The sequence below is a fragment of the Poecilia reticulata genome, chromosome 2 (assembly GCF_904066995.2).
Source record: "Poecilia reticulata chromosome 2, P_reticulata-male-v2, whole genome shotgun sequence".
NCBI classification, from domain to species: domain Eukaryota; kingdom Metazoa; phylum Chordata; class Actinopteri; order Cyprinodontiformes; family Poeciliidae; genus Poecilia; species Poecilia reticulata.
In genome coordinates, this window is record NC_088831.1 from 31332943 (window position 1) to 31344500 (window position 11558).

The 11558-nt window shown below is 43.8% G+C and overlaps 1 protein-coding gene across 1 annotated transcript; it reads left to right on the forward strand.

Moving 5' to 3' along the window:
* The first annotated feature begins 56 nt into the window (after positions 1-56).
* On the forward strand, positions 57-11477 carry ino80da (INO80 complex subunit Da). The gene is made up of 10 exons (XM_008398623.3): positions 57-571; positions 2794-3040; positions 3152-3963; positions 4376-4475; positions 4705-4929; positions 5026-5135; positions 5282-5415; positions 5985-6205; positions 6317-6480; positions 7235-11477. Exons 2-10 carry the CDS (start codon positions 2823-2825, stop codon positions 8272-8274), a joined length of 3024 nt encoding a protein of 1007 aa, XP_008396845.1. The 5' UTR covers positions 57-571; positions 2794-2822; the 3' UTR covers positions 8275-11477.
* Positions 11478-11558: the final 81 nt, after the last annotated feature.

Here is an 11558-nt window from a genome sequence, read left to right on the forward strand (position 1 = left end):
ACTAAAGTTTTCCAGATGGAGGCTATGTATCTGATTGACACTGGATCTGTCATTAGTGAACAGCGGGGCAACAGTGTGGCAGGAGGGCTGATAACTCATTCATGTGGACGATTATAGTCGGAGTCCAGGTGGATTTTTATCCTCTTTCGGACTAATTTGTTTCAGTGTCGAACATGTGAACCGCACTGTCCTTCATTCACACCATAATTTGTTTCATTCAGCCATAGTTGCACATTGTAGAGATTTTAACAAAGTTAAAATTTCCAATATGGTAGGAGAGGTTGTTGTTGTTGAGCGGATTGTTGTCATGTCCCCGCAGTGCCTGTAGTGGTGCTGTGAGGAGTCTGCTGTGGATCCAACAAATGTCCTCAGCAGCCTACCTACGGCTTGTAATTTGCGCTGGGTAGCCTATATTTACATGGGTCCATATTTCAAGAAAATTCGAGCTCGATGAAGACCGCCGTTACTATCCTACCTGGAATATCGATGCCCGAATAGCCTAGCTGATTCTAATAGACATTTCGGCCGTCTATCTGGAGCGAATATCGTGCACAGCCCAAACCCATTCAAGGTAAGCGGAGTCGTGAGCAGCCTCGGGATCGATTTCTGAGTGCGCCGCATTACACGGGCCTCAGTCGGACAGGCAATTTACTAGAGGTCGCCGTCTTTTCGAGGTTAATAGGCCTTTACTATTTAATACATTTGATCATTATTTTATAGTAATATTTAAATTATGGTCAGTATTTTAGAGTAAGATACGTAATGTAAACGTTTTAGTTGCTTACAGCCTACAAATGTCACATTATGTAATAACAGTGGCTATAACTCATCGATTTTTGCGGAGGCCTCGGCAGAACAGGCCGTAATCCTCGTATGTATACCCTTTGTTTGAAAGTATTTGACCATAAATCTTTTCAGTTGCATTACGGTAAGTGGCTAAAACAGGGTCCGACAAGCTGTTGCTGGTATCTTATGTTTATGCTTTATTTTTTCGAAATAATCTAAACTGGAAATAGACCTCTGTTTGGATATGTTTCCGTTTCCTGGTTAGCTACCGCCTACTAATTTGTGTTTTTAGCTTTGTTAGCTAACAGGAAGAAAATAGGTTTTCTTATGCAGCCCTTGTAAAAAATGAGTTTATCTGACTAACAAATATTAAGGTTATACTTTAAAAAAATTAGACAGAGGTAAATAGTAGATATACAGTTGTTTGTAGTATAACTGTATAAAGTTTAAGCGCCTCCGGTCGTTCGCTAAGCTAATGTAGCACGCTAATGGTATTCATTTAGTAGTTAAAGCTAACCTAACATTAGTCACTGTTTATTTCCCCGCCCCTAAACCTTTATCCACAATAAAGAGCACAGTTTAAACATTACACTGTGTCGAATTGTAATTTATATTAATACAGTTGTAACGATGCTCACAGCTACTTTAGAACAAAAGTTTTTAAATATCTCAGCTATAAATAAAAAATATATCATTTGTCATTATAACCAAGATAACACGTGCTTCTTCGACATTGACTTCACTTGGAAGTCACTGTCTGCTTCGTTTCCCTTTCAATAAGTTTTGAATTAGCACTGAAATTACACATACTGTTGCCACAAACTTCTCACTTAGAGGTGTATACATATAAAAAAAATCAGAGTATGAAACGAATGAATCAGTATTTTAGAAGAATTTGACTTGACTTCCTTAAATACCTGTATTTTTAGGTGTTAACTGGATTTAGTTGCCAGTTATTAAGTTGCAACAAAACCAGAAGAAATCTGTTTAATATGTAGAAAATGCATTGTGCTGTATATGCAAAATGGCTATTTTTATTCCATCTATTATTGAAAAACATCCCCTTGACATTTTCACCTTTTATCATGTTATAATCTAACCCCAGTGTAACCTTTCAAAAGATTATGTCACAGAGTAACACAAAATGACTCATAATTGTGAAGTTGAAGTTGACATTTTGTAAAATAATAAAACCAACTAAAAGTGGATGAGTGCATTTGTATTTGGAGGGTGCAGAGCAAACACGTGGAATAAGTTAGATGGAACAAACCTTTCCAATGTGTGGTGAACAAGTAATATTGCACATTATCCTAAAGACACAATCTACATGGATGTGACAGGCAGCATTATGCTGAGAAGATGGACTTCTTCAGCAGGTAGCAGGGAGCTGGTCAGAGTTAAAGGGAGGATGCATACAGTTCAGTACTGAGGGATCCTGGAAGAAAGCTGCTAAGTCTTGAGACTTGGGCAAAGGTCTTCCATCAATTTGGACAGTTTGCTACAGTGGAAATCATTTCCACTGTAGAAAAGTATTTAGACCAACAGGAAAGTATTTGTATGCATTGGTCTAAATACTGTTGGAAAGTATTTAGACCAATGCGTATTCATTATAATGGCCTAGTAAAAGTTCAGACCAAATCTGATTCGAGTCTATTGCAAGATTTGGAAAATTACTAGTCAGGGAATGAATTGCAAGTGTACCCCACAGTGTTTATTAAGTTTTTATTGGAGCAAAAACTTGTAAACCATGAATGATTTTGTTCTACTTCTCAGTCATGTGCTACTTTGTGTTGGGGATTTATTGCAAAATGTTCCAGGAAAATACACTAATGTTTGTCAGGTGGAACAAGACAAAATGTGAAAAATACAGAGCGTATTCATTTTCTTTTGCAAAAGAACGTGATTGAACGTATTAATAACTGAATATTTTCATTTATCTCTAGTGTGCATGGATGGTTGTAAAGTTTTGGAGTTGTGATTTTTTTTTTTCCTCCTCTGTCCTGTCAGCTGATGTTTTCAAGGACAAGAGTCACGTGATGTATGAAGGCAAACACATACACTTCTCAGAGGTGGACAATAAGCCGCTGTGCTCGTATAGTCCGAAGCTGTGCAAGCAGCGCAGGCTCAATGGGTACGCGTTCTGCATCCGTCACGTTCTGGAGGACAAGACGGCTCCTTTCAAGCAGTGTGAATATGTGGCAAAATACAACAGTCAGCGATGCACCAACCCCATCCCAAAGTCTGAGGATCGCAGGTGGGTTTTGAATGAGTGCACATGTGGCACATTTGATTCGCTTCTGCATATAAAAATAGCGTTCTTTTTTTTTTTTGATGAACATCTGGGGGATGTGTTCTTATTTACCAGATACTGCAACAGCCACCTGCAGGTTCTCGGTTTCATCCCGAAGAAGGAGCGCAAGAAGAAGCACGATGCTTTAGAAGAAATGCGTCCTCGGGCTCACCTGGAGTCAGTGGCTCTCAACATAACGGTGCCCTCTTTAGCTCTGAGAGCCACTAACGGCATAGATGAACTTCCCCCGTCTCCGCCCTGCTCGCGCCTGCTACCCCTCGCTGACGGCGAACTCCTGGACCCTTTTGCCTTTTACGAGGACGAAACGGATGGAGAGGAGGTGGGCACCCCTCGGAAGGTGAGCAGCATCAAGAAGAAGCTACAGAGTCGGCTGGCGCTCAACCAGAAACTCTCACAAGACGTGGAACTCTTCCAGCCAACTCCCGAGCACTTTACGGCGTCGCCGGCTCCGCGCCTTCACCCCTCCTCGCCGCTCAACGCCCATCTGCCGCGGCCGACGCAAGGCCTCCTCCAGCCGCCTCAGCAGCCCGGCGTGACGTCCTTCCCCTTCCCAGGGCAGCAGCAGGGTTTATTATGCAATCCACTACCACCTCAGACAGTCAACTTTCTGCCTCCAGGGATGCCTGCAAACGCATTGCCCAATTCAGGGCAACATTCTGGACCGTCGCTCAGCAGGAAAACGCCTTTTGCTGCTACTCAGCCGCCTGTCTGCTGCAAGGATGCCGGCAGTAACAATCAGAGGCACGTGGTCGTCATGCACCCCGCCGCCTTCTCGCCGTCTCCCGACTGCCTCGTCAGGTTGCAACACCTGGTGCAGCTATGTGCCAAGAGACAGCGGGAGCATGGAGACCTCTTCTGTCATCTAGGTGACTTGTCTTTAAGTTTGAAAACAGAGTTGTTTGCATTAGGGCTGCAGCTACTAAGATTATTTTATCGATTATTTTTACGAGAAATTGCTTAAACAAATGAGCACATTCTGCTGACTTCTTTTATTCAACCACTGCTAATGTATTTCTAACATCTTTTAATGTTAGAAATACATTAAAATATGCAAGTAAACAAACTATTTCCTTTTTAAAATAAGAAAATAATCATTTTATTGCCTAGAATTCAATATCAGAATTCTTTTAGTGTATCAAAGGATGCATCTGCAGCTAAAACAATGTGAAAAGCTCAGCCCTTTCTGCTCGACTCGACATCAGTTCCGTGTAGCTCGTAGTTATAAACTTTTAAGAGCTTGTTGAGATGGATGAGCCCGTCTAAGCAGCTCTGTTCCAGGTTTGGACTGGTCAGAAGACAGTGCTGATGACGACGATGACGAAGAGGAGGATGCAGAGAGGGTCACTCCATTTCAGAATTCGTGGAGACCAGAGAACGGGTTTGTATCTTTATAAACGCTTGACCATATGGTATAATGTAGGGCTGGGCAATGTGGCTTAAAAATAAAATTCCTGGACTGACATTACTCTGAACTAAAGAGTGCATTGATGGGGGGAAAAAAAACAGTTTCCCAAAAGTTCAATTAATGAATAAAACCGATTTATCGCCCATCACCAGATGTTGTGTCACTGTCACACTGTGATGACTTTCGCTGGTTTCTCGTTAAGGCTGGAAGTCGACGGTGGTTCTTCGCGGAGAGCACGTCTGCTTCGGCTTTGCTCTTACCTACGGGAGAAATACAAGCACATGTGCCGACGGGAGAGGGCGAGCATCCGCCAGAAGAGGTACCGCTACGCCTTCCGGAAAGCCTTGCTGCACGCCGCCAGCAACAACCCTGACTGCGCGGGGCAGCTGATCCAGGAGCTGGGTGGAAACTCTCACAGCAGTCCATGGTAATCTCACGCTGGGCCGAGGAAAAAAGTGTTTTACAATCGTGTTAACATAAAAAGAGTCGGTTGCTGAGTCCGGAGTGTGTTTTGTCTTTGCAGTGCGCCTCCAGCAAGGCCACAGAGCACACAAGCAGTGACCTGCACGGGCTCCACCAAGGGCCAGAGCTGCAGCAACAGAGCTCTGCCCTTCACTCAACACTGTTTTCAGCGTATCCTTTGCACTGCTTCGCTCTATGTTGGAGCTGGATGCCACAGTTTCAGAATAGCGGATGTCATTGAAGTGCGTCACCGTATCACTGTAGCATGTTTTATTTCCAGCATGTTGTCGTCGTTTTTCCTTCATTCTCCTCTGTAGACATACTGTTGAATCGTTCTCAGCAGCTCTTTGCTAGTTGCACAGCCAAATTTGCAGACGGTCAACAGTGCTCCATCCCTGTGTTTGATATTACGCACCAGACGCCCCTCTGCGAAGAGCATGCCAAAAAGATGGTGAGTTCAACAGCTGATGCATAACATGTCAGAGACATTGTGAGAAGGCGGTTTGAAAAACATTGGTTGGCTCAACAGCTTCTGTTACAAATGTGCGGAAGCCACATACTGTTGTGTGAAGTTTGTGGAAAGAAACCCAAAAAAAGTCAAAGACAAAGCTATGGAATACTGAGGCAATGTATGCAAACTTCAGATTTTGAAGACATAAATAAATGAACAGGAAAAAAAATAATAATCTGGACTGACATAAAGCAATAAATATCCAATTTTACTCCAGGTGATTAGAAAAAAAAAGTCTTGGTGTACACGTTTGGTTCCAATTTTATCATTAGCATGAATATCATATTCTTGCACAAGTTTTAATCTGTTGTGGATCCCACGATTTTTGTAGAGCAATAAAGTAATTCCTACTCTGCATAAACATGCATTGATATCCTGCCACAGGACTAACATTCAACCATCACCATTTAAGCGTTAAGTTTGCAAATGTGCTGTTTTTACACCATTTAATTCATCTCTTGTCTTCATTTCTCTTCCCTCCCTGTTTTGCCGTCATTCATTTTGCTCAGGATAATTTTCTACGTGGGGACGGAAACCGGAGAGTGCAGCACCAGCAGCAGCAGCGAAAGCCACGTAAAAAGACCAAACCGCCAGCGCTCACCAAAAAACACAAAAAGAAAAGGAGGAGAGGACCGCGCAGGCCGCAGAAGCCCATTCCGCCCGCGCTGCCGCAGGGCAACCTGGGAATGCCCTCAACGAGCCTTGTGATGCCCTCGCAGGCTGCCATTAGGTCCGCCTCTTAGGAAAAACATTTTCAAAAACAGGCTGCAAATCTTTCTTTGTTCTTTATGTGTAGCGTCTCCACGGCGACATGGTCTTACTTCTCCTCTTGTTGCTGCAGGAGCCCTTCGACTCCGGACCTGAGCACCGACGAGCTTCCTGATGACATCACCAACGACATGGCAGACATTCCAAATGACCTCGAGTTGAACCAGGAGTTAAACGATTTCGCCGACGTGTTACCACGGCTACCTGACGACCTGCAGGATTTCGACCTGTTTGAAGGTTCAGCACAGTGATTGATTTTGTACAGACAGAGAAATCTCCCTAATCTGTGATGCATTCGGTGAATTTAGTGACTTTTCTGGGTTTGGTTTGGGAAAGGAAAGAGAATATTTGTATTCATACCTCAACCCCATTGTCTTAAAGTTCCTTCCATCTGTTTCTTTTCCTTCCTTTCCTGCAAGCCAGTGTAGAAAATTCAAATCGAACCATTGTATTTACAGTTTCAGTGTATCCTTAAAGGAGCTTCAAATATTTTTTATAAAATTAAGATCTTAAAATGTCTTAAATTCATTAACATTTTATTTAATTATTTATGTACTAGACTTTTTTATCTAGAACCTGAGTTCAAATTTCAAACAAGAAAAGCTAATGTGACAATAAAAAAAGTCCTTCAATTGGACTTAATACGCTATTCCCAGGTCTTTAATTTTGTCTTGACAGGACTACTGTCAGACAAAAGTTTTAGTCGCATTCTAAGATGTCTTCATAGCGTTTAGTGATTCAAGACAGTTGAGGATACCATTAACTAGCTGCTAATATACCGTTGCTAACTAGCTAGATTTTTGCGTCTATCCTGAGTAAGTGCAAATTTATTGCCAGTCGGCTGGACGAAGTTTGTACGTTTCTGTGGCGACACAATCTTAAATTCCATTCACGCTAACCTTAGAAAGTCTTAAATTTGAGTTGCTGGAACCTGTAGAAACCTGCGTACTGTTGTGTTTACTTGTGGAACGTATGTTAAATGTTTCCGCAGTAAAGAACGGCGAGCTGCTGCCCACCACGGAGGAGGCTGAGGAGCTGGTCCGCGCGCTGCAGGCGATGGGGTCTTACCCCGACTCGTTGGTGTGCCTGACGTCCATGGGGGACCTGGCGGCAGGCGAGGCGGTGGACCACCGGGCCATGGCCATGTTCCCCGGACCGGTGCAGCCGGGCGGCATGGGGGACCTGCTCAACACCCGCATCCCTTCTGAAAACTTCACCAGCCTGGAGCTGGAGGACAACCTGCTGCAGACCACCGGGGACCACTTCTCGCCGTCCCAGCCGACCAGCCAGCCCCCTCCGTCGTGCTCTGGACTGACATCCCCCTCCTCTGTGGCAGCGGCCACCACCAGCATCGCCCTGCTCACGCAGACCTCCATAGCAGAGCGAACGTTTTCTCGGACGCACACTTCCCACATCCTGGCCAAACCGGAGGTCTCGGCGTCGTCCCCCCAAGGCAGCCACTACAGCAGTGAGCATGTGCCGTCCCCGTACAGCGACCACATATCTTCCCCCCACACCACCTCCTTCCAGACGGACACCCCCCTCCTGCTGGAGGTTCCTATAGGCGGCGTTCCGGGGACGCCTCGCTCGACGTGGAACAACCTGCCCCTCCCCCTCGCCGACCCCGCGCAGTTCGGCAATCTCATCAGGTCAGAGAGTCATCTCATCACCACCTCGCTGTCCACGCCGCCCGCCACTACCCACTCAGTAACGCTGCAGCCCATGGCGGCTCTGTCGGCCATGCCTCAGGGCGCCGTGACGGGGTTAACAGCTCCCCCCGTCTCCTCGTCGTCCTCCTCCTCCTCATCTTCCTCCTCCGCACACGATCACCTGTTGACCCCCACACAGCCCAAGCAACAGCTCCCTCAGTTCAGCGCGGCCTTCGGCCATCAACTGGCCTCCCACAGCGGCATCCCGAAAGACGTGCAGCCCAGTCACAGCTCCACGGCGCCCCCTGCCGGCTTCTCGCTAGTTAGTGCCACCACTGCAAGTGCCAACAGCGCCACGCCACCCTTCACGCAAAGTAAATGATCGGCAGCGGCCGCGCGGACTCCACGCCCGACCGGCTTCCGATTAACCCGCTTCATTTGCTTTATGTGTGCAATGTGGTTCTCGTGCACTATTTGGTAATGAATTTGCACAATCTCAGATTTTCCTTTTTTCTTTTTTTCTTTTTTTTCCCTCTTCCTTCCTGTAGCCGGATGGTTTTCAGATTTTAAGTAGCTGTGAATCCAACTTGTCAGTAGGGGGGGCTGTGGTTAGATTATGTGATAAATGAATGGACATTAGCAAAGATTATTTATACCAGTGCTCAGAAATCCCAGATGCCGCTCTGTTTGCTTCGCCGCTCGGTTTTCTTAAAAACGATCACACGCACCCTGCCTTTCTCAGATGGCCATTTGCATCCCCCTCCCTTCTCTGTTTTTTACACTCTGGTTTCAAGAAGAGAGTACTCATTGTGACGTTTTTTGTAACCCATTATGTTTCAAGCTATTTAACTCTCTTCATAATATTGATTCAGTCCGATTTAATAGTCACCAAAATACTTTTAAACAGCTGTTTTTATATGGTGTATATTATATGTGCTCATTTGTTGGCTTGCCCGGACGTGGAACAGTCTTTGACCTCACCGTAGGTTGTGGCACTGAGTGGTTAGTAGACACTTGAAGGTAATAGTTTCTTAAAGCAATAAAAACACATTACCATCACTCACAGGACTGTGAGATATTCTTACTGGTGTCACTGCTTGTAGCTCCACTTCCTGAAACCAGCCGGATCAGGTTTTATTTGGCCTCGGCGACTTAAAAACTCCAGATTTTATTTTATTTTTTTTTACAACCGTTTTTACTCAGGCCATCTCTTTTATTTCTCCAGAGTTAACTCTCAAGGCTACGGTGGATGATGGTGGCGGCGGTGGTAACTGCAGGGGCTTTTAAGTGTCTACTCTCAAAGGGTGCTCCCTGGTCCACATCTACACACCGGTCTTCACTGGCTTGGAAAAGCGGGAAAGCTCATTCGCAGATTGAAGACGTAGGCAGTGTGGATCGGGATTACAGTGCCTTGCAAAGATTATCATAACTTTATGTGCAACTTTTTCACACTTTGTCATGTTTCAACCGCTAACTTGCATGCATTTTGTAGGATTTTAGGAGATTCTCAGATTGTGCTGAACTTTAAGTAGGCCATTCTGGCATGGGATTATGCGTTGATCTAAACTTCTAACTTTCCATTGTGGCTCTGTCTGCATTTTTACTCTTAAATCCTCTATCATCTTTAACAGATTGAGAGGTCTTGGTCACTAACTCTTTTGGCGATCCAAACTCATGATGCTGCCATCACCGTGTTTCATGGTGGAGAAGATGTGTGTGTTTGCTGCCCCACTTGCATCTTGGTCTCACCTGACCAGAGCTCCTTCGTCCACGTTGTCCCCTACATGGGTTGTGACAACCTACAAACAGGACTTCAATGGCTTTCTTCTTGCCAGGCTTTCATCAACATCATACGTGCAGAGTTCATTCATAATAGTTGGACCTGATCCTTCCACCTGAGCTGTGGATGTCTGCTGCTCCTCCAGAGTTACCACGGGCCTATTTGCTGCTTAATGCTCTCCCTTCCCACCCTGCTTGTTCGGGGGGGACGGCCACGTTTTGGTAGGTTTGCAGCTTTCCGAGTTCCTACTGAGTCTGGAAACATTTGGAATTTGATTATATCGATTGCTAAACCTGGAGATGCACGGAAAATAGTTCCAAATGTTATTCCTCATTCCATCATGTTACACATAAAAATATGCATTTCTTAAAATCTTTTAACTTCAATTTATTTTGACATTTTAATCTACCTTCATTAAACATATATATATATAAATATATATATAAATAATTTTTTTTTTTTTTTTTACAAATATCCATGTCACTTTTTTTGTATCTAGATCACCTTAGAACTGGACCAACGTTCATGAAACTGCCTCCGTTTTAGATATTGATACGTTTTAAAGATTACAGATTCATTGTGGCATAAATTCAGTCCAAGTGATGCAGATGTTGAATCAGAGCTGATGTCCGTTTGCCCAAATGCACAAAAAAGATGCAAAATAGCCTTTTAGCACCTCCCTGCCAAGGCAGCTCAGTTATGAAAGCAACTATAAATCTGATTATTTTTGATTCATTATAAAATTGTGACTATTAAAACCCATTACTTGAGTTTTGAAACTATCTGCTACACTTAAACAATAAACTTTCTTGCCTACATATGAATACCAGTAGACCAGCTAGATTACGATATCTAATCTAAATAACAGCTATTTCTGTTGAACAAATGTTCCCATGTTCAGTGCAGCTACTAAAATATTTGACAAAATATAGCCCAGAAATTTCCATCTACTTTCATCATCGGTTGCTCATAAATCAGGTGCTTGCCGCGTATTGTTGCGTTCAGTGACTCTTGCATATCATGGGTTCTTGATCTGTGTCTGCATCTTTGAAGCCCGACTGTTTCCACACAAATCAACCGAGGTTCCTCGGATTCTCCTGCAGTCTTGGTCGTTTCTTGGCCGACTTTTCCCAGGAATTAAATGGTTCCGACAACCACCGGATGTTTGGTGTGAGCCGTGCACCAACCTGTGCCCACGCTTTGGACGTCTCACAGCTCCTCTTGTCTGCCATCTTTACTTGAGTTCACTTTTCACAGCAAAATTACAGCAGATGTGTAATCGCTCTCTTTTTTTTATGAGGATAATTAGTGTTTTTGCAAACGTTTGGAGCCAAAATCAAAGCTGAACACGAATGTTTTTAATAACCCGGCCCTTTAACATGTAGATGATTAAACCAAGCTCTGAACAAAATTATTTTTGTACCTAAATTTCCAGAATTTATCCTAAAAGCCATAAGATGGTTACACTGAGTTTTATTTAGGGGTGTTAGAGTAAAAACACATGCCACAATTTAAAATACTAATGCATAAAAAAAAAAAAAATCATGAAAATTGTGCATGATTTTCCTTCCGCTTGTTAATTATGCACTATCTTGTGCTGATCAATCACAATGAAACACTGAAACTTGTGGTTTCAACATGACAATCTGGGAAAGAGTTCAGAGGGTGTGAATACTTTTGCATGGCACTGAATACATTTATGTGAGTGGTGTAATTTGCACGTCTGAAGTAAAGCTGAATAAAGTGATTTTTAAGCTATAGGATGCAAAGCTGGGGGTCTGGTGGTAGTTTTTTTTTTTTTTTTTTGCAAACAAAAGCCTCCCCACACCTCTTACCCTAACCTACACAACAGTGCAACTCTGGCTTTTGATAGATTTATACATATA